Consider the following 25383-nt stretch of genomic DNA (forward strand, 5'->3'; position numbering starts at 1 on the left):
AAAGTGCTGGGATTACAGGCGTGAGCCACTGCGCCCGGCCCCAAATTTCCCTCTTCTTACAAAAATGCCAGTGGGCCAGTCGCAGTGGCTCATGCCTGTAATCCCACACTTTGGGAGGCCGAGGGGGGGTGGATCACCTGAGGTCAGGAGTTCAAGACCAGCCTGGCCAACATGGCAAAACCCCATCTCTACTAAAAATACAAAAATTAGCCGGGCATGGTGGTGCACACCTGTAATTCCCAGCTACTCAGGAGGCTGAGGCAGGAAAATCACTTGAACCTGGGAGGTGTAGTTTGCAGTGAACCGAGATTAAGCCATTGCACTCCAGCCTGGGTGACAGAGAGACTCTGTCTCAAAAAAAAAAAAAAGAAAAATACTAGTCATCTTGTATTAAGGGCCCATCCTTTTCCAGTATGACCTTACCTTAACTAGTTACATTCACAATGGCCCTATGTCCAAATAAGGTTATATTCTGAGGTACTGGTGAGTAAGACTTCAACATATCTTTCCTGAGGACACAGCACAACTCAACCCAGAACAAAAGTATTAGCCATAAATAAAAGAACTGATACATTTGATCATATTAAATTAAAAGTAAGAAATTTATTTCCTCTGTAATATGTGTCAAAGATATTATGAAAAAAAGATTAGAAGTCTTTTCCCCCATTTTTAGTAATCTTGATATTATGAAACAAGTGAGTACTAAAACAAAAGCAACAATAAATATGAGCACTACAGCAAACATGACATACTGTAATAGAATTTTATTGAAAAAAATAACACGTACTTACTGAAGTTTTTTTTTTTTTTTTGAAACCAAGTCTCGCTCTGTCGCCAGGCTGGAGTGTAGTGGCATGATCTCACCACACTGCAACCTCTGCCTCCCAGGTTCAAACGATTCTCCTGCCTCAGCCTCTCAAGTAGCTGGGACTACAGGCATGTGCCAACAACACACCCAGCTAATTTTTGTACTTTCAGTAGAGATGGGGTTTCACTATGTTGGTCACTATGGTCTTGATCTCTTGACCTCGTGATCTACCCACCTTGGGTTCCCAAAATGTTGGGATTACAGGCGTGAGCCACTGCACCAGGCAAACCGCGATCTTTTAGTGGTGCCTCTTCTCTCTTTTGACTTAAGGATGTTGTCCCTTAAGGAAACCTGAAGGCTACTACTGTGATACACTACTTGAGAGATGGATTGTTGCTCTTTCTTCTACAGTCTTTACAAGGAGTAGATTATAAAGACAGAAGATGTTAACCATTGCATTAATGTTTGGAAGCTGACAGTCTTCTAGATTTCTGCTAGCAAACTGATATGAGGTAGAGTCCTGAAAGATCTTTCAGCAATTTCATTTTCTTGGGATAAGTGAGTCACTTTCAGAACAGTGTGTGTTGTAGAATTTTTTGGTTGTGGCTGCTCTACTCAGATTGCATAGAGGTTTTTTTGTTTTCTGTTTGTTTGTTTTGGTCAGATTTTTTGGAACATCTTCATAGTGTATCATCCTGAAAACTGAATAGTCACTTTGAGGTTATTGCTTTTTCTTTCCAGGTCAGTTAGCCAACTAAAAAGGCCCCGAAAAAACTGGCTTCATGGTCCATGTCTATCAAGTGCTCATTTGTTACAGAAACAAAAATTCTGTCATTTTCCTTAAGCTCAAATATTCCCCCTTGATAGATGGAATAGAGTCCATATTCTGCATCTTTAGACCAACAACTATTTCTAGCGCTTTTCATCAACAATATAGGGTCAGGATAACTTGTGTATTTGTAAATATATTGGACCATTTGTTTGTCGTTCTTTGTGTTTTCTTTTATTTCCTCCTGAAATCGAAAGTATGTTTGGGAATAGATGTAGTAAAACCCTTTTTCATGGATGACCAGTTCGCCATTCCTCAAGTGCAAGTTGCTCAGGAATGAATGCCCACTCCTTGATGATTCCCAGGAGTTTATTTTGCGGCCCAGAGCCTTTTCATTCTTGGAGTCTGTAGGAAATTTAGAGAGAAAGAGCGTTAACAGAAGGGAATTTGTAGCAAAGCAAGGAGCTTTTTTGCAGCTGTGGCCAGCCTATATTTTTGTTGGGCTTGCCAGGGATTTCAATCTAATATCAAACTTCTTCCTCCTTCAATCTTAATGTGGATTATAAATTCTAGTCACATAGAAATTGGGAGGTTCCTGCATCATTGTGACATTGGGAACTGTTGGGAGTCCCTTGTCTTTTTATACCTTGTCAGCTGCTTATGCCACATGTGTCACACTTAGAATGGTAGCACAAGGGATGGCCCACTCAGATAGCAATGGTTTCTCCTGGGCAGAACTTCTGCCCTGAATCTGTTCCTCCCGTCTTGTGCTGGTGAACTTAAGTGGACAATCCAGAAGGAAACCGAAATAAACGTATCTATTTCTTTAGGCCTAAATCTCAGAAGTTCTTTCCATTCCTTTTGGACTCTTTGGGTCCCTCTTTGATCTTTCTCAGCTCTCCAGAGTCAAAGGCACATCCAAGCAGATGGCGTCTCTAGCCAAAAATAATAGAGGCACAAAGTTGGCAAAGGAGCCTAGATTTTAAAGATCCTCAGATCCTTGAATCTTTCACACTCAAAGGTTTTGAATGAAAAATGAACCTTCCAAAATGATATTCATTTACACTTTTAGCCTATCTCCACGATTGGTGCAAAATTGGGCTTTTCCAGAGCGTAAACCAGTTATATTTATTGATGAGTAGCAAGCAGTAACATCATAATAATCCCCTCACTTGTAGGCAGAACATGCCAATCACTTATAAAACATGACTCCAAGAATGTCAAGAAGGCAACTACCCAGAAGAAACTAAACCAACCAACCAACCCCAAACCCCCAAACAAACTTTTTATCTATTAACTGATGTCTGAAATATTTTTAGACAAATTTACGGGACAAAGCCTTTGATAAAAATAAAGGTGAGTATTTCTTGAGTACATACAATAGACCAGACATTTTGCATCATTTTGTGAGTTAAGATTTGTCTCAACTTTGCATATGAAGAAACCGAAGCTTGACTAGGTTAAGTAATTTGCTCAAAACATGCATCTAGGTGAAGAGGAGCTGTGATTCCAACCTAGATATTTACACTATAAGACCGATGCACAGAGGCCTGGTGCGGTGGCTGACGCCTGTAATTCCAGCACTTTGGGAGGCCGGGGGGTGTGGATCAGCTGAGGTCAAGAGTTTGAGACCAGCCTCGTGTAGTGGTGCATGCTTGTAATCCCAGCTACTCGGGAAGCTGAGGCAGGAGAATCGCTTGAACCTGGGAGGCAAAGGTTGCAGTGAGCCGAGATGGCGCCATTGCACTCCAGCCTGGGCGACAAAAGTGAAACTCCGTCTCAAAAAAAAAAAACAAAACAAAAAAATACCCATGCACAGTATTACATAGCAACATATCAACACATGTTCTGCCTATATATAAATTAGATGTAACATATATGGTTAAACTATATGAAGCTGACATTTGTGTAAGTAAAATATGGTCAAATATTGGCAATCTCCTATGGTTTCATTTAATATAAATGCCACTAGGAGCACCTAGTGATTCATAGGGATAGTAAATGATTTAGAACCTTTAAAGAGAAGGGAGATTTGATGGCGAGCAAAGAAGAGAAGTGCAGAGGGATGGAAGAAGTAATCATAAGAGAGAAAGGCTGGGTGCAGTGGCTCACACCTGTAATCCCAGCACTTTGGGAGGCCGAGGCGGGTGGATCACCTGAGGTCGGGAGTTCGAGACCAGCCTGACCAACATGGAGAAATCCCATCTCTACTAAAAATACAAAATTAGCCAGGCGTGGAGCTGCGTGCCTGTAATCCCAGCTACTTGGGAGGCTGAGGCAGGAGAATTGCTTGAACACTGGAGGCAGAGGTTGCAGTAAGCCGAGATGGTGCCATTGCACTCCAGCCTGGGCAACAAACGTGAAACTCTGTCTAAAAAAAAAAGAAAGAAAGAAAGAAAAAGAAAGAAAGAAAGAGCGAGAAATTACTCTAAAGAAGGAAAAAAAAAATTGGATCCTGAAAACTGCAAAGACAAAATTCTCCCACTTTGTAATTTTCCTGAGGCCAGTTATGTCGTGGCAATAATTGAGCTATTTGTCTGTAATCTTGCATCTGAAAACAGTCAATCTGAGATCTGATTAATACTGAGCATTTTGTAGACAGCCATATAAACATTTCAGGTAAAATTCTTTAAAAACTAGGTTACTTGGCACAATCCTTCCATTATTTTCCCTTAAGTCACTTATTTGTTGTTTCTCTTACTTGGAGAAGACAATGTGTTGCTTCTTCCTCTGGTCCCAGTTATGTGAGCTGCTACTCTCTGAGGACCTCTTTCTCTCACTAGGGGAGAAATATTTTGTTGCTTTTCTAAAAGAGAAATGATAAAGGGTCATCAACACTTGCCAAACTAGTTCTCCAATACCTTGCTCTTCATAGGTGTTGTCAATCAGCCATTGTAAGCATACTGGGCTTCCAAAGTTGATTCTATGAGTTTTCATAAAAATAACATTTTGATATTATGATCAACCTACCTCAGCTTATGATCAACTTGAAAAGTACTTTACACGGAAAGAATAAGCAGTAACATGGATTATAATTTATTAGTGTCTCACGGGTAAGGTTCAAAGAGAAACAAAGTGAAGATACAACAAAGTGAAGATTCTATCCCTTTTCCAAAAATATAAATAAAGAAATAGCTGTAGTTGTGTAATAATCCTGCTGAGTTAAAGTGTGCAAATAACTACGTATTGGCAAATTTCCACCTTGAATTACATAGAGAAATAAACAGAGTGGTACCAATTTTTGTCATCTCAATTTTCCTTTCTCTGTGCTAACTACTGCAGATTCTAAAGCAGTAGCAATGATAACAATTGCTCTTAGATGCTGCAAACTGATATCCAGCAGTCATCTTGCAACCACCCTTCCACTCCAAAAAAAAGAATAGGAATTGACATTCTGGTCATGATATTGAGTATACGAGCATATAAGTTGCGAATTCACTAGATCATAATAAACAAATAACATTTATTGATCACCATCCAAAGTATTTTGGAGTAGCCTTAAAAAAACAGAAATGTAGGCCGGGCGCGGTGGCTCACGCCTGTAATCCCAGCACTTTGGGAAGCCGTAGGTGGGCGGATCACCAGGTGAGGAGATCGAGACCATCCTGGCTAACATGGTGAAACCCTGTCTCTACTAAAAATACAAAAAAATTAGCTGGGCATGGTGGCAGGCGCCTATAGTCCCAACTACTCGGGAGGCTGAGGCAGGAGAATGGTGTGAATCCAGGAGGCAGAGCTTGCAGTGAGCAGAGATCTCACCATTGCACTCCAGCCTGGGCAACAGAGCAAGACTCCGTCAAAAAAAAAAAAAGAAATGTAACAAATGACTTTCTCTAAAAGAATCAGTTCAAACTTCCCAAGTGTGCTTACATTGGTTGTAAGATAAATTATATTCTTTCATCAAACAGACAGTGCTAGGGTAAGGCACTACACCCCAGAGGGCTACAAATATTAATCACTGATTTCACTGACCATGTCCTCAAGAGACTTACAGCCTTCTACAGAAAATACGAATTAGAAAGTGACAATTTGGAGGCCAAGATGGGTGGATCACTTAGCCTGAGAGTTTGAGATTAGCCTGGGCAACATAGTGAAACCTTGTCTCTATAAAAAATAGAAAAATCAGCCAGGCATGTTGGCCTGTGCCCGTAGTCCTACTATTCGGGAAGTTGAGGTGGGAGGATTGCTTGAGGCCAGGAAGTTGAGGCTGCAGTGAGCCATGATCGTACCACTGCACTCCAGCCTGGGCAACAGATTTGTTAAGGTCATTTCAAGGATATGGATAGGAAAGCCTTTTGAAAGCAAATTTTTAAAAGAGGAAATTTCCAACTGGTTATAGCAAACACCTCCCAAAAAAGAAACCTGCAAATATGTATATCGAGGTACCATGGCTATATCTTGGTATACAGAGTAGTGTTTCACCTTACTGGGATGAATAACAAAGAATTTTATTCTTCCAACACTGAAAACAGTACATGCATCTATCTGCTGTAGACCATTAATCTGGTATGCCTCATCTGAATAGGTGGAGTGTTCAACATTCTCACTACTGCTTTCACCTTTGGAGAAATGATAAGAAAGAAGGCTTAGACCCCAGGAACAGGTCCTGTCCTTTATATTTAAGAAAACATATTTAATAAAGGAAAATGGGGGTGCCAAGTGATGAAGAAGTTTATTGCATTGGAAAAGAATAACAGATTTAAAAAAATAACTGAAAGGAAATGAACAAGGTACATGTGATAAAAATAACAGAGTGCAGGGAATTTACTTAGAAAGGTGTCCAGGGAAGCCCTCTCTGAAGAGGTGACAATTACGTGAGCTGTAAAGTATGATGGAGTGCCAGATGGAAGGCTAAAGAAGCCAGCCTGGGCAACAGTAGTGAACAGAGAGGTGGGTCGAGAGAAGGCTGCTGACCATGAACAAGAGGGTGGTGTGGCATGGAGACCACAGGATGAGGATTGTGGGTGGGTAGAAAGATTGTTGGGAAAGGGATGATGGAGGAGGAGGCTTTTGCAAAGAAAGACCTGGAGCCCAGTGGTGGCCTGAAACAAAGAAGGGTAACTTTAAGGGACTTCATTTATTTCTCTCAATTTCCCAGAAATGATTTAAGATGGCTTGTTTGTAACACATTAGAAGGTAGAAACTGATAAGTGAAGAAATTAAGGTGAAAGGAAAATTCATGGGGAAGAATAAAATTAAGCTGAAATAAAGTTCTGACCAAAGATGGGCCACAGATTTGGTTCTGAGCTTCCTAGCTGCCAATGTAAAGAGGGAAGTAGGATCAACAAGTGGCTTGAGATACAGAGCAGCAGATCAGAGGATGGATGAGTGGATGAGAACACAGAGAAGGATAATGGAGAACTATTCACAACCTGTCATGAAGATGACAGTAAAAAATTAAAATAACAACAAAAAAGATACTACCTTGAACTGTAGAAATGGTTTCCTCAGAGGTTCTCAAAATCATCTGCAAATATTATTGAATAAAGCTTGTTAATTTCCCTAAAAATTTAAACTGACTATAGAATGCCTATGGCTCATCTTGCTGATGTCTAACAGGAAATTTCTACATGCATTATCAATCTAGGAAGCTTTAAGTTGGTCAAGCATAGGGTCTGTAAGGGGTGGGGTGGGAGCTGGGATAAATATTGAGATAGCTGTCCCCGCACAGCAATCAAGGGATGGTCCTCTGCCTGGGAAAGTTCTGTTGCTGGATGAAGTCTTGGAAAGGCCACACCTGGAGCAGTGCAGGAGGAAGAAGCCATCCGCCATGTGAAGTCAGCCAAATGTGGCTGATGGGTGTGGCAGCCATGTCATGTCACTTTCTGTGTGTGGGGTGTATGTATGTGCACATTCATGTGTGTGTGTGTATAAGTGCACTGGGTAACAGAGCCCAGGGGCTTAAAATTGTTGGACAGACGCAAGCCTCAAGACGCAGGGCACACTTCCTCTCTCTCAGGATGCCCACAGACATACATAGCCTATCGAGGTATAACCTGACAACACCGTGTCATTCTTTCACTTCTGAGAATGTGGCTGAGCCATTCTCAACATAAAGATATTTTACCATCTTCCCATATCTTTGCTAAATATCTAGTAACCTCTCCCCGCCTTTGTACTAACCAGTGGGGAAAACCAGTAAGAAAGAGTGAAAACCAAACCTTTCTATTAAATGGGAAGACCCTGACTTGGCTTATCCATGGCTTCTGAATTCAGCTCTGTCCCTCCTGCCACCTTCTCCCATCACTGCCCTCTTTCTCAGTCGCTGTAGTTAATGTTGCAACTGTCAGAAACTTGCCTTCTCTATACTTCCAGCCCAAAGCAGAAGCTCTCTGCTTCTCCCTCCACCGCAAGCCCTGATGCCGGATAATGGGGGCAGGGAGTGGTGGCGGTGGACTGACTGTAATCAGTTCCCTGGGCACTGACTTACGGGAAGGGGAAGTGAGAGGAAACCACAGCATTCTCTCTTATCTCTGTCTCTCATTTCTCTCTGTGTGTCTCTCTTTCCCACTCTTACTCTCTCTTCCTCTTATTCTGCAACAGAAAGGAAGGAAAGAAGGGGAAGCAACAGGAAAAAGAAAAGGGTCTTTCCTACAATGTGGGAGGCAAAATAAAAAGAGTGACTAGAAGCATGGCCAGATGCCCTGCATTCAAATGTTTCAGTTACTGGCTCTGTGAGACTGTTCAAGTTATTTGACTGATCTAAACTTCAATTTATTAATCTATTTTTGAAATATATTTAAGAGGATAATAACGATTTATTATTCAGAGCTGTCATGAGGATTAAATGAGATAATGTATGAAATGGGCATAGGATATTTACTGGAATAAATCTGTTCAACTAATGTGCCTGAAAAGAAAAAGAGAATTATTTTTCCCACATTCTCACCTATTCCCTCTGTGTTCTCTCCCAGCTTCCCGCTATTCTAGTTGGTAGCAGGATGTGAGAATGGGAGGGAGAATGGCAGGAATAGCAGGAAAGAGAAATGTCCTCACTATTTCTCTTATCTCCCCACTCCCTGTCCACAGCACCCAGCCATCTCCTCAGTCTCCAGATTCCCACCCTAGTTCTCAGCCTCTCTCCCCTGCTGGACAATCGCACCTCCACCCTCCCCAAGCCCCTATCCCAGGAACTTGGGAGTTTCATTTCTCAGCTTCCTCAGGACCCTTCTCCAACCCAGGCTTTTCCTAGTCTCCTCGTCCTTGCCCCCTGAACACTTGCTGTCATTTGCAGTGGTGGAATCATAGCTGCTTCCGTACAGCTTGTGTGGAGTGGGCCCCCCTGCCTGGGGCAATGCCGCCAGGGCAGCCACAGAACAGGTATGTTTCTAGGACTCCTAGAAGGAAGTCTAGTTTCATTTCCCATAGAAATAGCATCTTACATGTGTCAGGGCTCTACTGTGAAAACAGCTCAGGATTATCAGCTTGATCCCTAACCACCAACTTAACAGTATTTATATGGAGAAACAGATGCAGAGCACCAAACAATGGACTTATAAACATGTGTGAAACACATTCTCCTCCTACACTGGGAATTCCCCCAGTTAACATCTTTAAACAAAGGTGGTGTATGTGGTACTTCACAGTTTACAGAGTATTTTTATAGCTGTGTTCTCATCTGATATTTTTACATAGGCAGAAGCAATTTTTTTTTTTTTTTTTTTGGTTTTTGAGATAGAGTCTTGCTCTGTTGCCCAGGCTAGAGTGCAGTGGCACGATCTCAGCTCACTGCAACTTCTGCCTCTTAGGTTCAAGCAGTTCTCCTGTCTCAGCCTCCCAAGTAGCTGGGAGTACAGGCACACACCACCACACTTTGCCAATTTTTGTATTTTTAGTAGAGACAGGGTTTCACCATTTTGGCCAGGCTGGTCTTCAACTCCTGACCTCAGGTGATCCGCCTGCCTCAACCTCCCAAAGTGCTGGGATTACAGGCGTGAGCCACTACACCCGGCTGCAAATATTATTTAATGCCATCTTATAAAGAAGGAAGAGCCTAAGAGAAGAAACTTGATTAGATCTGTCACTCTGCCACATTTAGTAAAATAAACTATTAACTAACATGTCTCTACTGGAGGTCCTGTTTAAGCAACTTCCATAAACAGATACTTTTTGTAATTTGTTATTTATTGGCTGTAAATTAAGAAAAAACCACCTTCAATTTCTCAAAGTATCTCTTTCTTCCCTTCCCTTCCTTTCCTCTTTCTTTCTTCTTACTTTCCTCTTTCTTTATCTCTATATGCATACAAAAATAAATATTTGATTCCAGACATCAGCAATGTGGGAAGAATATAAAATATCATTATTTGATCTTCTTTATCTTTTGAATGAAAAACAATGCCACACATTCTTTATGACTTTGTGACCTTCTCTTCATTACCCTGTGTGTGCCTCAGTTTCCATAATGTGAGATCAAAAGGTTAGACTAGATGTGGAGGCTGTCCGGGGCAGAGGAATGAACTCTAGATCAGGAGTCGGCCAGGTCCTGCCCTTTGCTGCTATGCCCCATTTTCCTAGTTCTATGAATTTGGGGAAAATTACTTAAATACTCTGGGCCTAAGTTTTCTTATTTGTAAAATGAAGAGTCTAGACTTGATTATCTTAAAGATTCCTTTGCTTTAAGGAATTCTTCTGGCCTTCTCCGCCTGCTGGTGAGGTCACCTGGTGAGGTTACCTACCTTTCTAACGAGCTGACGGAGTTGCCACTTGACTTGCCAGCAGGGGCTGTTCATACTCTCTTCGTCATTGGGGTCCCAATAACTGTCATCTTCTTTTAAGAAACAAGCAATGCCACTTTTGGAGTACTTGTCCTGCATCTGGGTTGAGATGGAATATAACACAATATTTTGCATAAGTGCTTTTTATTTTTGTTCATTTGGAAGTTAAGACAACAGAAACTGATAGCAGACTTAGAGAAGTTTTCGCATATTGAGTAAGTTCCTGTTTGAAATAAAAGTGAGCATGCTCTCCTTTGTCCTTAAAAAAAAAAAAAAAAAAAAAGAATAAAAGTAAGCAGCTGGATATGGTGGAAAGGATGCAGGTGTGCTTCAGGCATCTGGAGTCACAGTGTCCTTCCCTGCCTCCCTTACTAAACAGCTGTGCTTTTCTTGACAAGTTGCTTCCATTCTCCTGTGTCTGTTCATAGTTTTGAGCCGGTTCACTACGGTGATTCTGAGGTCTCTTCCAGTTCTGCCATGGTATGTATCCCATTTTGAAGGTGGAAACCTACCTAGATACAAGGTCGGTAGTGGAGTCAGTTTACATTTTTAAATAAAAAACAGCCAAGTCATTTGGGAGGGGGTCATGTTCTGTTTCTAGATCTGAGCTGTGGCTAGCTAAGTAGATTCTAGTTACTGATCTGATTTCTACTCCTCTGCCTGGCAGAATCTGGACCATGTTGCCGCTAGAAATCTGAATGCTGTCTCATTAAATGTTTACACTAACTAGGGATTTATTGGTAGAGACTTCAAACACTCTTTGAAGGTTTTCTCCCTGTTTCTGATTGAAAGTAAACAATGGCAATAGTCAGATCATTATCAACGAGCTCCTCACCCTCATCAACAAATCCTTGCTTGATGTTATAAACACACACACACACACCCACACACACCCCAACCCAAACCACACAGAACTCTTCAGGCTGACAATTGTTTAATTGAGAAAAACAGGAAACAGAAGGTCCAAACAAAGCCAGAAGGGTTTTGTTTGTTTGTTTGTTTGCTTTGCTCATTTCTTCTCTTCTGTTTTGTTTTGTTTTAACAAGTGGGATGGAAGAGACGTTATTTCCCTGAAAAAATCTGCTGAATTGGCCAGGCGCGGTGGCTCATGCCTATAATCCCAGCACTCTGGGAGGCCGAGGCGGGTGAATCACAAAGTCAGGAGATCGAGACCATCCTGGCTAACCCAGTGAAACCCCGTCTCTACTAAAAAAATACAAAAAATTAGCTGGGCGTGGTGGCGGGCGCCTGTAGTCCCAGCTACTTGGGAGGCTGAGGCAGGAGAATGGTGTGAACCCGGGAGGCGGAGCTTGCAGTGAGCTGAGATCATGCCATTGCACTCTAGCCTGGGCAACAGAGCGAGACTCCGTCTCAAAAAAAAAAAAAAAAAAAAAAATCTGCTGAATTGACTCTACCTGGGGAAATAAATGAGTAAATGACAATTTTAATCTGTTATTTGAACTAAGGTACTGCAAAGGTTGAAGGGAGGATCAAATTGAATGATGATTCACTCCTTCCTATAGAAAGACAATATCATTTTAAATCAAAATATCTTAACTGTTTATGAGAGGTCCCAGCTAGAATCACACAGTTCTGTACTCAGCCACGTAACCCTTGGACATTTGGCCAAGGTCCCTCAAATGCAAAGGTGCAAACTTGAGTTAATAAATTTCTTCCACACACCCTGACATAGATCATTCATTTACTTTTAAACAAATGTTTATTTTCTTTCTTCCTCTTTTAAATTACAAGAGAAAAACATTCCCGTAGTATATGTAGTTGGAGGTGAAGCTGGGGCCTCCTGAGTTGAGATATGACTGGCCATGGACTTAGGTACATTTCCTTGCCCCTGCCTGCCCCACCTGTAAACATCCAGTTGCACCTCGAATTGACTTGGGAGATGCAAAACCTTTCCAAGGAAGGCACTCAGTCACATATGATTCAGAAATATGAGAGCATGTCTAGCAAACTGTGGGAAAGGATCAAGAAGGAAGAGACGAGAAACTGGGATCAGCCACAAGGCCCGAGGGTGGTTCCAGGAAGAGCAAACTTTCCCTGGACACTGTCCCAGTTCACTCAGTATGAGTTGGCTCTGGCCAAGCTTCGGTTTGATTACACTGAACAAGCAGGCTCACAAGTCTCTGTAACTTGTTGGGGCAAAAAGGTGTGCATGACACAGAAAGGAGGGAGCGGTATGCCTTTTCACTTCACATCAGCTGTAAGCTATCTCAGCAAGAAATGGCTGAATATGGGAGGCTCCAGTTGTGAGAGGCAAGGTACAGAGTTGAAAGCTGCCTGTGATCAGGCAGTAATGGCAGCAGGCAACAACTTATCAACTGAGGTGGAGTTTGACATTGGTGGTGGTGGAGCTTGTGCCACAGGGACTAGCCCAGGTTAGCACCAATTGCTGGCTACAGCCTGTGATCCCTTCTGAGTATTTTCCAGAAATACTTTCAGGAGGAGGTGGGGGGAACCTGGAAAATTGAGTAAGGTCCTGGGTATAAGTGGATGGGAGGTTAACAAGTTAATGTAGCTACATTATTACCCAGGAGTTTATAAAGCCTGGATACATTCGGGATACACAGGCAAGCAGGGAAGCATGGAAAAGTAAAGAACACTTTTCTAAAAGAAAAAAAACCCTCCAAAAACTAAATAAGTAAATCACAAAAACAAAACAAAACAAAACAAAACAACCACTAATAGCAGCTATATTCTCACCTCCTAGTTAACCTTTGGATGATCTCTCTTGTTTACAGGGGTGAGATCAGACTGTGTGTGTGCATAATTTTGAGTGTGGTTGTTTTCTCATAAGACTATATAAAAATGCTGTGTTCTTTAAATCTATATGAAAATTATACATGGATAGCATGGATATTTTTATGACATTCCTTGTAGAAAATTTGTAAAATATAGAAAAATAAAAAGGAAAAAAAGTACCCATAATCATACCATCTAGAGATCACATTGTCATTTTGGTGTTTCTCTTTCTAGACCTTTTTATGCATAAATATTGATTTCTGAACAATAGAAATCCAGAGAGGAAGCCCCAGTCACTCTCTCCACCCTCACATGTTTCTTGCATCATGAATTTTGGTAGTTTCTCCTATAGAACTTGGCCAATGCTGGTGACTAGACACATGGCGGGTTGACATGAGGTGCTGTGGTTATTCCAAGAATGATAATTAATACGATATGTCTCCCCCGCCTCCTCCCATCCTTTCCACTTCAAAGTATGAGTTTCCTGCAGCATATCATAGGCTGAGGCTACATTCTCTAACTAACCACACCTGGGCACTGGGGGCAGAAGGTAGCGTGTGGGGATTATTTTCATTTGCGTGCCTCTGAAAAGAAAGCTCTTGCACTGGGTGCCTGTTCTTCAGCTCCAGAAGCCCTTGGTTCTGAAAAGTGGATTTCCATGGCGACTGCTCTTGGTGCTGTTACAAACATGGTGGTTGTCTAGGCCAGGGTCAACCAGTCCTTGATGGGGCTTGAGGTCAGCAGGGTAGACTCAGCAAGGTAGACTTCAAGATGGCAGCAATGACCCTGTCTGCTGCCCAGACATTAGTCTCTGGCAATCATTTTCTGCAAACTGCAAATAGCATAAAGGATCATTTATGGAGATCCGTGGAGAGGAAGCCCTTCTCCTTTTTCCTCCCCATCTATGATGTCACAGTGACAGGCCATTCCTTTATCATAAAACTTTCTCAGAGGGACACAGACTTCAGGGGCTAAGCCCATATTTGTTGTTCATGTTTGCTGGTCTACAGGCTATTTGTGAAGGTCCAATCCAATGTTATGAAGCCTTCCTTAACCCTTACGCCCTATAATCCTTGCAGACTGTATCTTCTGCAAATGTTCACCAGACAAAGTGGAGCCTGTATTCAATTTTAAGAAATTAATACTTATGTTGAATATACTTTTCCAAAGTCTACACAGAAGATTCAAACTTATTTTCCCTTTGGAAAATTTCTGATGAAGGAAGTGACACCTTCAGGAGACTTTTCAGCAGTAATTAGAACGCTACTATAAAAATAGCATTGTATTGTATTGAAAAAATGTATTGTAAAAAAAAATAGGTGCTTCAATTTATTGAGTACCTCCTTCATGCCTGGGTTCAAAATCAGGCTTTACCTTTTACTAGTTTTGTAATCTTGAACAAATCTCTTAACTTCGCCTGAGCTTTAGTTTGTTCATCTGTAATATGGGGTAATTACACTTACATAATAGAATTGTTATGAGAATTGAAACCGGGCAATACTTTTCAAAGTTGCTGGTACACAGTAATTGCTCAATATCTGTAATTCTCCTAGCTTTCTAGCACTCTCAATGAATTCTTCTGCATGCCTAATGTACATGTGTTCATATGTCAATATGCAATTAGGAAAAATGTGTGCAAGTGGGAAGATCTTAAGCCTTATATGAAATTTCCATTTTTATAGTAGAATTGAAAAAGAAATTTGATTATATATACAGACAATTGCATGAATCAGTTGAGTAAAGAACTGGTTGATTCAATCTTAAAATTAGTCCAACTTGTAATGTAAGCAAATTGATGGAGCTACTTGTGTGTGGAGTAACAGCTTTACTCTGTTTATGCTGCAAAGTTAAGAAAGGTTAGGAAATTCTGGCTCCAAATTGGTGAACATAGCAGTATTCCAGTCTCTCGTGTAGACTTAAAGCTAAAGGTATGATTATAGTTTCATTAATATTTTTTTCTTACAAAAGAAAATCTTTTCTAAATGTGTCCTACAATAAACCTGACTTTACTGGTCATCTAATAGTAGCCATAATTTTCATAATTACTTGCAAATAAAACAAGAGTCTGCCTCATCCATTTCCAAACGAAAAATTTCCGACTGATTGGGATAACCAAACTTACATTCCATGGGATATGCAAACTACATTTCCCTAGCAAATAGTTACTACTCTATGTCTTTTGCACAATTTATACTTTTCTGAGATCCTTAGCCTTTCATTTCCTAGTCAGCTGGCAGAGTTGGTGCTGCAGGATGCGCTGTGCATGCACAGTGTACATCACAAGGTGCAGATAGGTTAACCCTGTGGACATTCCACTGTGGAGGGAAGAGCCTACAGACCTGGGTGCTAGCCGCCCCACGGCTAGCCTCCAAAGCCTTGTCTGAACTTGAGTACATTATTTCTTGTCTCCTCGTCTGTAAAACGTGGTTGTGGTGGTGGGGGGAGGATCTGAAGTTCCTTGTAGCTCATAATTCTCTACTATTTAATATACAATGAGTTAAAATATATATTAGAAGTCAAAAACTGAGTTGGTTTATTTTCAGCAATTTTGCAGTCATAGTTCCAGGGGTTTTCATCGAAAAAATCATAAATTAAAATAGCACTGTTTGTTTGTTTTGTCTGTCAAAGATACCTCAATTTGTACATGGACCATCCACAGGCAGAGATTGGCAGTTTGCTTTTCAATTGTTTTATCATGAACAGCTGTGTCTATCTGATAACTTCTTTATTACAGATTTTACCCATGACATGCCCGTGCCCCAGGAATAGGCAGAATGCCAGTCCTTTGTATTCTCACTTATTGTCAACACAGGAATGCCACATAACTAAAAGCAAAACATTTCAAAGATGTGAAAGTTCACCAGGACTAGCTACATCTGGAATACAAAACGGGAGTGTTCAGTGACTTAGGGCCTGGCTTTGGGTTGAGCCTGACTCTATCCTTGTTGCCTGCATATTCATGGTGCCTACCACATTTGTGAAGGCTGTTCATTCACGCAATAAGTATGTAGTGAACCACAAGTATTAGTATTAGTGGCTACTTGGGAACCACATGCTAGACCCAGAGGTATACTGATGAGCAGAAGCAGACACAGCTCTGATACAGCTACCCTCACCCTCAAGAATTCATGAGTCAAGAACTGTAACTCCAACCTGCAACAATAAAGCAGGGAAGATGGCTACAGTAACCAAAATAGCATGTTACTGGTATCGAAACAGATACATAGACCAATGGAACAGAACAGAGGCCTCAGAAATAACACGACACATCTACAACCACCTGATCTTTGACAAACCTGACAAAAACAAGCAATGAGGAAAGGATTCCCTATTTAATAAATGGTGCTGGGAAAACTGGCTAGCCATATGCAGAAAACAGAAACTGGGCCCCTTCCTTACAGCTTCTACAAAAATTAACTCAAGATGGATTAAAGACTTAAACGTAAAACCTAACAGCATAAAAACCCCAGAAGAAAACCTAGGCATACCATTCAAGATGGCATGGGCAAAAACTTCATGACTAAAACACCAAAAGCAATTGCAACAAAAGTCAAAATTGACAAATGGGATCTAATTAAACTAAAGAGCTTCTGCACAGCAGAAGAAACTATCATCAGAGTGAACAGGCAACCTACAGAATGGGAGAAAATTTTTGCAATCTACCCATCTGACAAAAGTCTAATATGCAGAATCTACAAGGAATTTGTTTCTTGTAAAACAAATTGACAAGAAAAAAACCACATCAAAAAGTGGGCAAAAGATATGAACAGATACTTCTCAAAAGAAGACATTTATGTGGCCAACAAACATGAAAAAAAGCTCATCATCACTGGTCATTAGAGAAATGCAAATCAAAACCACAATGAGATACCATCTCACTCCAGTTAGAATGGTGGTCATTAAAAAGTCAGGAAACAACAGATGCTGGAAGGATGTGGAGAAATAGGAATGCTTTTACACTGTTGGTGGGAGTATAAATTAGTTCAACCAGTGTGGAAGACAGTGTGGCAATTCCTCAAAGAACCAGAAATACCATTTGACTCAGCAATCCCATTACTGGGTATATACCCAAAGGATTATAAATCATCCTACTATAAAGACACATGCACACATATGTTTATTCCAGCACCATTTACAATAGCAAAGACTTGGAACCAACCCAAATGCTCATCAGTGATAGACTGGATAAAGAAAATGTGGCACATATACACCATGGAATACTATGCAGCTGTTAAAAAGAATGAGTTCATGTCCTTTGCAAAGACATGGATGAAGCTGGAAGCCATCATTCTCAGCAAATTAACACAGGAACAGAAAACCAAACACTGCATGTTCTCACTCATAAGTGAGAGTTAAACGGTGAGAGCACATGGACACAGGGAGGGGAACACACACACTGGGGCCTGTCGGGGGTGGGAGGCTAGGGGAGGGAGAGCATTAGAACAAATACCTAATGCCTGTGGGGCTTACAACCTAGATGATGGGTTGATGGGTGCAGCAAACCACCATGGCACATGTATACCTATGTAACAAACCTGCACGTTCTGCACATGTATCCCAGAACTTAAAGTAAAATTAAAAAATTAAAAAATAAAGAAATCTGTTTGCCAGAATTCACAAAGAGCAATAGACCTCATGTGAGTTATGAATCTGAACTTCATCCTGCTGTGTGCTATTGGATAAAGACTCTAAGAGCTACATTACAGATTTTTTCGACAGGAAGTATCACAGTAACAGGGCCCTATTTAAAGGCTGTTGCTACTGCTGTGGAACAGATTTACCCATTTGTGTTTGAAAGCAGGAAAGAAATTTTATCATTCACCACTTAATTGGTTAGAATCTCTTACTGTGCACCTTTTAAAACCTGCTGCACATTGGACTCAAAAGGAAAACTGGACCAACGGTAATTGAGGAAATAGACTCTTTTATTTATTCATGGCTACAGTGTAAGCTCCAGTCCCTTTGGATTTTATTCCAAACCTTGCTATAATATAAAAAAGGAAGTTTACAAGACATGTCATTGCTGCTTTTACAAAAGGACATTCTATTTATTTTCGCATGAATTCTCACGTCCCCATAAACAGAGCTGTCACAGTGTGCACTACCTTAGGCTGTTTTATTGTTGTCATTGTTATTTTTTTCCATTTTGAGCTAATGTGTTTTGTTTGTGAATAGTCTTCTACATTTTTGTATGCTGAATATGGGCACCAAAGAACCTGTAAAAATTATCTTTTTCAATTGAATGTGCACAAATAAAAGTTTGGAAAAGGAAAACAAAAGAACTAAAAAGCATTTAGGAGAAAGCTTTCATGAAGAGTTGCAATGGCTAATATTATAAAATACACATACTTTTAAAAAACAAAAAATCCCTCAGGAGTTTTGTTGCCCACATCTGCTAGTAACTAGTGAAGCCAGTTGAGTGTACCCACAGAGAAAGGAAGCAGGAAAGTCTTCAGAGAGGGGCAAGCTGACATGCAAAGAAGCAGCTAACCAGACAGTTGCTAAGCGCCTCGAAGACTGAGTGCACTGCACTGCACTGACCTGCTTCAGCTCGTTGGTAAAATACACGTAAGTTACAGCCACACAGAGAGACTGCAGGAGCACTGTGAAGACCACGATCAGCACGCAGGTCTGTCCCAGGCTGGGTCCCCCCTGGACCTCCATCATAGCCATGATCCTGTCAGAGTCTGACTGCTGCAAGTCAGCCAGGCAGCCGGTCACTGAAGCCCTTCCTTCTCTATTCTTTTATAGTCAGTGAGGAAACGAAAGCGAATGAGTTGTTTTTCTGGGTTCTGTGGCCTTGGCCCCACCCACATCTATTGAACCTGCAACTGTCCCTCCCCTTTCCTACTGCCCAGGGACAGCTCTTGTCTCAAAGTAGTTGTTGGAAAGGAGGGGAACTGAAAGAAGCTCCTCTCCTTGCCCTCAGGATCCATGCATCCCTTATCTGCACTCACCTCAAGCCCATTTCTTCTCTTTCTTGCTCTCCTTTTTATAATGTCCTCAGCCAAAGAGGGGAGGGATTTTCTTTGCTTTTCCCTAACATATCCTCATTCTACCACAGAGCTCTAAGCCTCATGGCCTGGCTGTCATAGGCACAAGGCCTGTTTTCTAAATTATAAGATAATTTTTATGACCTGAAACTTCCATATGTGGTTTTTCTCATGCTACTGTGAGGGTGGGAAGAGGGCAGGGTGGGAGTGGATAAAGGAAAATAGAAATACCGTCTCATAGCAATGGTCTTGCTACATAACTCCATCTTGAATGTCAGAATCTAAATATTGACTTCTTCTTCCTCTTTGCAAACCTTCAGACACAAATTCTAATCTCCTCAGATCTCCATCCCTACCAAGACAATATGCCTGTGTGTTAGGCTGGACAGGTAGGAAGTAGTTGACACACTCAGAAAGGCAAAGGAAAAAAACATGTGGATGTTTTCCAAAATATTAACCCCATCACAATGTCTCGCTGTCACTATCCTTTTACAGATTAGGAAAAGAAGTTACAGGGAGTTAATTACCCTCAGATTCAGGACCCAGCCCCAGATCTCCCCACTATCAGATGTCATAAGCTGGCCCAGCTGTATGTTGTCTCTATATCTTATTCAGCATTTCTTTCTTTCTTTTTCTTCCTTTCTTTCTGTCTTTCTTTTCTTTTCTTTTCTATTCTTTCCTTCTTTCCTTCTTTCCTTCTTTCCTTCCTTCCTTCCTTCCTTCCTTCTTTCTTTCTTTCTTTCTTTCTTTCTTTCTTTCTTTCTTTCTTTCTTTCTTTCTTTCATGTATTTATTTATTTTTTTGACAGAATCTCACTTTATCGCCCAGGCTGGAGTGCAGTGGTGCAATGGCAAGATCTCGGCCCACTACAACCTCCACCTCCCAGATTCAAGCAATTCTCCTGCCTCAGCCTCCCAAGTAGCTGGGATTACAGGTGCATGCCACCATGCCCAGCTAATTTTTTTGTATTTTTAGTAGAGATGGGGTTTTACCATGTTGGCCAGGCTGGTCTCGAACTCCTGACCTCAAGTGATCCTCTTGCTTCAACCTCCCAACGTGCTGGGATTACAGGCATGAGCCACTGCATGGGGCCATTGTTTAGTTATTCCATTCTTGACCCACTGAGTCAGAGTTTCTGGCAGTGGACTTAGGAACCTACATTTTTCAGCAAGTACTCCAAGAGATCCTTTGAAACCTAAAGTTTGGGACCCTTGATCTACAGTTACATTCCTGAGTTCATTCAGGCACTGCTGGTCACCATCACTTCCTGCCCTTGCCTTCTATCTGTAAATGAGTCTATATTTAAGAAAATATTTTCAAATTTTAAATTTGCCTCTGTCAAATTGCCAAATTTTTAAATGCAAATTCCTTTCAGACACAGACAAATTGGCAAGGTAGCATTTTTCCTACTAAAAGTTTTAGATATTATGTGAACCTAACACTATTTGAACACACTTACACTCTAAGTCCTGGACTGAATGAGTTTTTTAAATCAGGTGAAAGATGAGTAGGATAACCGTAATGCACAAGACACACAGCCGGGCAAGGCAGAAACAAGAAACGAGAGATGGCAAAGAAACACAGGGGAGAAGACCAAAGAAAACCAACTTAACACCTTTGTTATAATCCAGAAATAGAAACATTACGGCTATGATGTACGTGAAAGGCATGAGACGAAGGAATGGGAAACGTGTAGGAAGTCAACATCTCTATCTTATAAGCACGTAAGAAAGTCTAGAGTGTGGAAATAAGGAGGCTTATCTCGGGGTCAGGTCAAGAGATGGGGTGATTTGAGGAGTTACAAGAGTCGGCTGGGCGCGGTGGCTCCCGCCTGTAATCCCAGCACTTTGGGAGGCCGAGGCAGGCGGATCATGAGGTCAAGAGATCGAGACCATCCTGGCTAACACGGTGAAACTCCATCTCTACTAAAAATACAAAAAATTAGCAGGGCATGGTGGTGGGTGCCTGTAGTCCCAGCTACTTGGGAGGCTGAGGCAGGAGAATGGTGTGAACCCGGGAGGCAGAGCTTGCAGTGACCAGAGATCACGCCACTGAACTCCAGCCTGGGTGACAGAGCGAGACTCCAGCTCAAAAAAAAAAAAAAAAAAAGAGTCAAGAGGTCCGGCTACCTATATCTTTGAGCCTTCTAACGTATTAAATATGAAGATATTATACATACATATTTGATATAGAGAAATCTTAATCTTTTTGTTATAACAATGTTTAAATAATATAGAGCTAAAGCCATTATTATTATTATTACTAACATAGATCTGCTGACTGGCATCCATACATTAACCATACCCTTTAATCAGCAATTCAGTTTCTTTAAACTGGAGTGAGAATTTGTTATTTTATTTTATTTGTTTATTTTGAGACAGAGTCTCACTCTGTTACCCAGGCTGGAGTGCAGTGGTACAATCTCGGCTCACTGCAACCTCCACCTCCTGGGTTCAAGTGGTTCTCCTGCCTTAGCCTCCCGAGTAGCTGGGACTACAGGTGCCTGCCACCACACCTGGCTAATTTTTTTTTTTTTGTATTTTTAGTAGAGTCAGGGTTTCACCATGTTGGCCAGGCTGGTCTCAAACTCCTGACCTCAGGTGATCCACCTGCCTTGGCCTCCTAAAGTGCTGGGATTACAGGCGTGAGCCACCATGCCTGGCTGAGAACCTTTTAAAAATAGTGTTTTTTTTTTTGTTTTTTTTTTTGAGACAGAGTCTCACTTTGTTGCCGAGGCTGGAGTGCAGTGGTGGGATCTCAGCTTACTGCAACTTCCACCTCCCGGGTTCAAGAGATTCTCGTGTCTCAGCCTCCTGAGTAGCTGGGATTACAGCTGTGCACCACCATGCCTGGCTAATTTTTTGTAGTTTTAGTAGAGACAGGGTTTCACCATGTTGGTCAGGCTGGTCTTGAACTCCTGACCTCAAGTGATCCACCCTCCTCAGCCTCCCAAAGTGCTGAGATTACAGGCGTGATTACACACCTTACCCGGCCTGTTTTATAATTTTTAAGTAATTTTTAATTAAGTCCTTACAAAGCATTAAATTTAGCATTCCAAGAAACAACTCATATTTTATTGGCTTCTATGATATTTATATGAACTATGTAATTACAACTGGCATAATCAGTTCTGAGAATAATTTAATTCTTGTTAGATATATAGATGGAAACAGAAGAATAGCCTAAGTTCTTCATTCCCTCTGAGGAACATACTGACTGAAGGTTAGAGAACTTCCAGTGTATCTTGTTAGTTTCCTTTTTTTTTTTTTTTTTGAGACAGAGTCTTGCTCTGTCCCCCAGGCTGGAGTGCAGTGGCGCCATATCCGCTCACGGCAACCTCCGCCTCCTGGGTTCAAGCGATTCTCCTTCTTCAGTCTCCTGAGTAGCTGGGATTACAGGCGCGTGCCACCAAACCAGGCTAATTTTTTGTATTTTTACTAGAGATGGGCTTTTACCGTGTTAGCCAGGATGGCCTCAATCTTCTGACCTCGTGATCTGTCCACCTCAGCCTCCCAAAGTGCTGGGATTACCGGCGTGAGCCACCACGCCCAGCCTCTTGTTTGTTTCTATACTTATTTGTTTATTTTATGGCTACCCCATTTATAAGAACCTAGGTTGCATGAGAGTGAAACTTTGCCACATGCATTGCTACCAGTGCCTTGCACACTGTGAGCACGATCTATGCTGGTTGGATGAATGAGCACTTCATAGTCTCCAGAATCTTAAGGCTCTTTACCTCAGGAGCAGCAGTGTGTTCTGCAGAATGGTCACAGACACGGAATTGTTAAGTCTTCTCCACCAAGCCTTACAAGAAATCTATTACTTGTTTCCTAGTGCATGACATCCCATGACTAAGTGCCAAATATTTCGTTCTGTGAATAAAGATGTTAGTTAAAATGTAAATGAAAGTAACTTTAAGTAACCACACTGGGAGGCTTGGGTTGTTTTCCTAATCAGACCAAGCGACAAAGGAGGTGAAGAGAAGACTGTACATTCCTCAAGCAGAGATGCAGGAAAAGGTTTCGGGACTATAAGGCTGGGTATTTCTCTAAAAGATCTATACTTCCAGCACTTAATTTTGCCAGTGGTTGATCCTTGTTTGCTTTTAACATGAAGGGAAAAACAGAAGCTGTTGCTGCCACTGGTGCCCTGTGAAGATTTTTAAAGATTTTAAAACTTTTCTTCTGAAGTAAGGATTTAATTACAAGAGCTGTTAGGCTGGGCGCGTGCGGTGGCTCATGGACATGGTGGTGCGTGCCTGTAATTCCAGCTACTCCAGAGGCTGAGGCAGGAGAATCGCTTCAGGCTCGGAGGAGGAGGTTGCAGTGAGCTGAGATCATGCACTGCACCTCAGCCTGGGCAAGAGCAGGACACGTAGACTCAAAAAAATAAAAAGTAAAATTAAAATAAAAATGAAGTCTTGTCATAAGAGGTCTTGGACACACTGCCTTTGAGTGAAGAAATGAATTCTATTATTATTATTTTTTAAATTTTTTTTTGAGATGGAATGTCGCTTTGTCACCCAGGCTGGAGTGCAGTGGCCTGATCTCTGCTCACTTCAACCTCCGCCTCCTGGGTTCAAGCAATTCTCCCGCCTCAGCCTCCCAAGTAGCTGGGACTGTAGGCAAGTGCCACCACAGCCGGCTAATTTGTGTATTTTTAGTAGAGACGGGGTTTTGCCATGTTGGCCAGGCTGGTCTCGAACTCCTGACCTCAGATGATCTACCTGTCTTGGCCTCCCAAAGTGTTGAGATTACAGGCATGAGCCACCGCACCCAGCCAAATCCTATTATTTTTATAATCAGACAATGGTAGAATCATAAAATGACTGGACTGTTAGACATCTTAAAGACCCCCAGGAAAATTCTATTGCTTGGTTGATAAGGAAACTAAAGCACCAAAAGTTAAGTGAGTTAGTCATGGTTGTTGAACCACAAAATGGCAGAATGACTAGAATTCACATCTATTTGCTTCCAGGTAAATTGCTCTAAACTTTGGCTATTTTATCCACACTATATCCGGGCAAAAACAATTCTGTATTCCTCACTCCTCCTCCCCCCATTACACTAGATATGAAATTGGGTATGTGTTTGGACACTTCTGCCCAAGCATCCACACTCCACCACTCAATAGCTGCTCATTCAGGCTAGTAACCTCATAGGTGTTGGGACAACTGAGCTTCCAGAATGAAGAGGGCAAACTGCTGCCAGGTGAGTCCTCTTAAGCAATACAAAGTATCTGTCCACTTTTTACAAACTCTTTGGAGATAACAGCTTTTTTCTCTTTTTGAGACAAAGTTTCACTCTGTCTCCCAGGCTGGAATGCAATGATGTGATCTCGGCTCACTGCAATCTCCGCCTCCTGGGTTCAAGTGATTCTCCTGCCTCAGTCTCCCGAGTAGCTGGGATTATAGGCGCCTGCCACCACATCTGGCTAATTTTTGTACTTTTAGTAGAGACGGGGTTTCGCCATGTTAGCCAGGCTGGTCTCGAACTCCTGACCTCAGGTGACCCACCCGCCTCAGCCTCCCAAAGTGCTGGGATTACAGGCATGAGCCACCACACCCAGCATCTTCTGAGAAGACTTCAATAGCTATTAAAACAATTATATCAGGCCATGTGGAGGTTGCAGTGAGCCGAGATCATGCCACTGCACTCCAGCCTAGGTGACAGAGCAAGACTCCATCTCAAAAAAAAACGAAAACAAAAACAAAAAAACAAACCAAAAAAACAGCAATTATACCAACAGTAGTCACTACTTAAGTGTTTCTTTCTTTATGTTGGAGGATGGGGTGGGGTATAGGTTAATATGGTAGATCTTATTATTTTCTCCAGTTCTTCATCCATCTCTCTATTCATAATTTTTGCCATGTGGCTTTACAGTTCATATCGGTATACAAGGAGTATATATCCCCTCTTCACCCATGTGGGGCTTGGTAATGTGATCTGACCATTGGAATATCAGTAAACCTAACATGAGAAGGCTTAGATTAAAATTTCATGGTTGGTCTTGTCCAACTCTGTTATTTCCATGAGAAGACAAACCCTGGGTAGTCCAAGGAGGATGAGACATACATGGAGCTGAGATAGACCCAGTCCACATTTTGGAGCCAAGGTCAGCTCAACACAGCCTAGATCAGCTGATTCCCAGGCAACCCATGGACAAATGAGCAAGAATAAATAATTGTTTTAATCCACTGAGTTGTTGGCTTCAAAGTATTATTGCGGCAATAGAAAACTGATAGAGCTTAGGACTGGGGATTATTTAAATACATTCAGCTACAATTAACAAAGAACGCTACTCAAGATAGCTTCAACCAAATTTCAAGTAGTGTTTTAGTGT

At 41.6% G+C, this 25383-nt stretch overlaps 1 protein-coding gene across 2 annotated transcripts; it reads right to left on the bottom strand.

Annotated features, from left to right (window-relative positions):
• Positions 1-573: 573 nt before the first annotated feature.
• TNFSF10 (TNF superfamily member 10) lies at positions 574-18857 on the bottom strand. 2 transcript variants are annotated; one of them, XM_019024627.4, is made up of 5 exons: positions 18590-18857; positions 10253-10390; positions 7002-7044; positions 4279-4383; positions 574-1982 (listed from the first exon to the last, which is right to left on the bottom strand). In XM_019024627.4, exons 1-5 carry the CDS (start codon positions 18719-18721, stop codon positions 1555-1557), a joined length of 846 nt encoding a protein of 281 aa, XP_018880172.1. In that variant the 5' UTR covers positions 18722-18857; the 3' UTR covers positions 574-1554. The 2 variants fall into 2 exon arrangements, with proteins under 2 accessions (XP_018880172.1, XP_018880173.1); XM_019024628.4 differs by lacking the exons at positions 4279-4383; positions 7002-7044 and having other exon boundaries at positions 18590-18805.
• Positions 18858-25383: the final 6526 nt, after the last annotated feature.

The sequence above is a fragment of the Gorilla gorilla genome, chromosome 2 (assembly GCF_029281585.2).
Source record: "Gorilla gorilla gorilla isolate KB3781 chromosome 2, NHGRI_mGorGor1-v2.1_pri, whole genome shotgun sequence".
Lineage (NCBI taxonomy): Eukaryota > Metazoa > Chordata > Mammalia > Primates > Hominidae > Gorilla > Gorilla gorilla.

Bases quoted from the DNA above. Each gene is read 5' to 3' on its own strand.
- TNFSF10 (XM_019024627.4), bottom strand. From the start codon at position 18,721: ATGGCTATGATGGAGGTCCAGGGGGGACCCAGCCTGGGACAGACCTGC. The intron at 10,391-18,589 runs GTCAGTGCAGTG...ATCTCAACCCAG, and splicing joins TTACCAACGAGCTGAAGCAG to ATGCAGGACAAGTACTCCAA. The intron at 1,983-4,278 runs GTAAGAGAAACA...AATTTCCTACAG, and splicing joins CAACACATTGTCTTCTCCAA to ACTCCAAGAATGAAAAGGCT.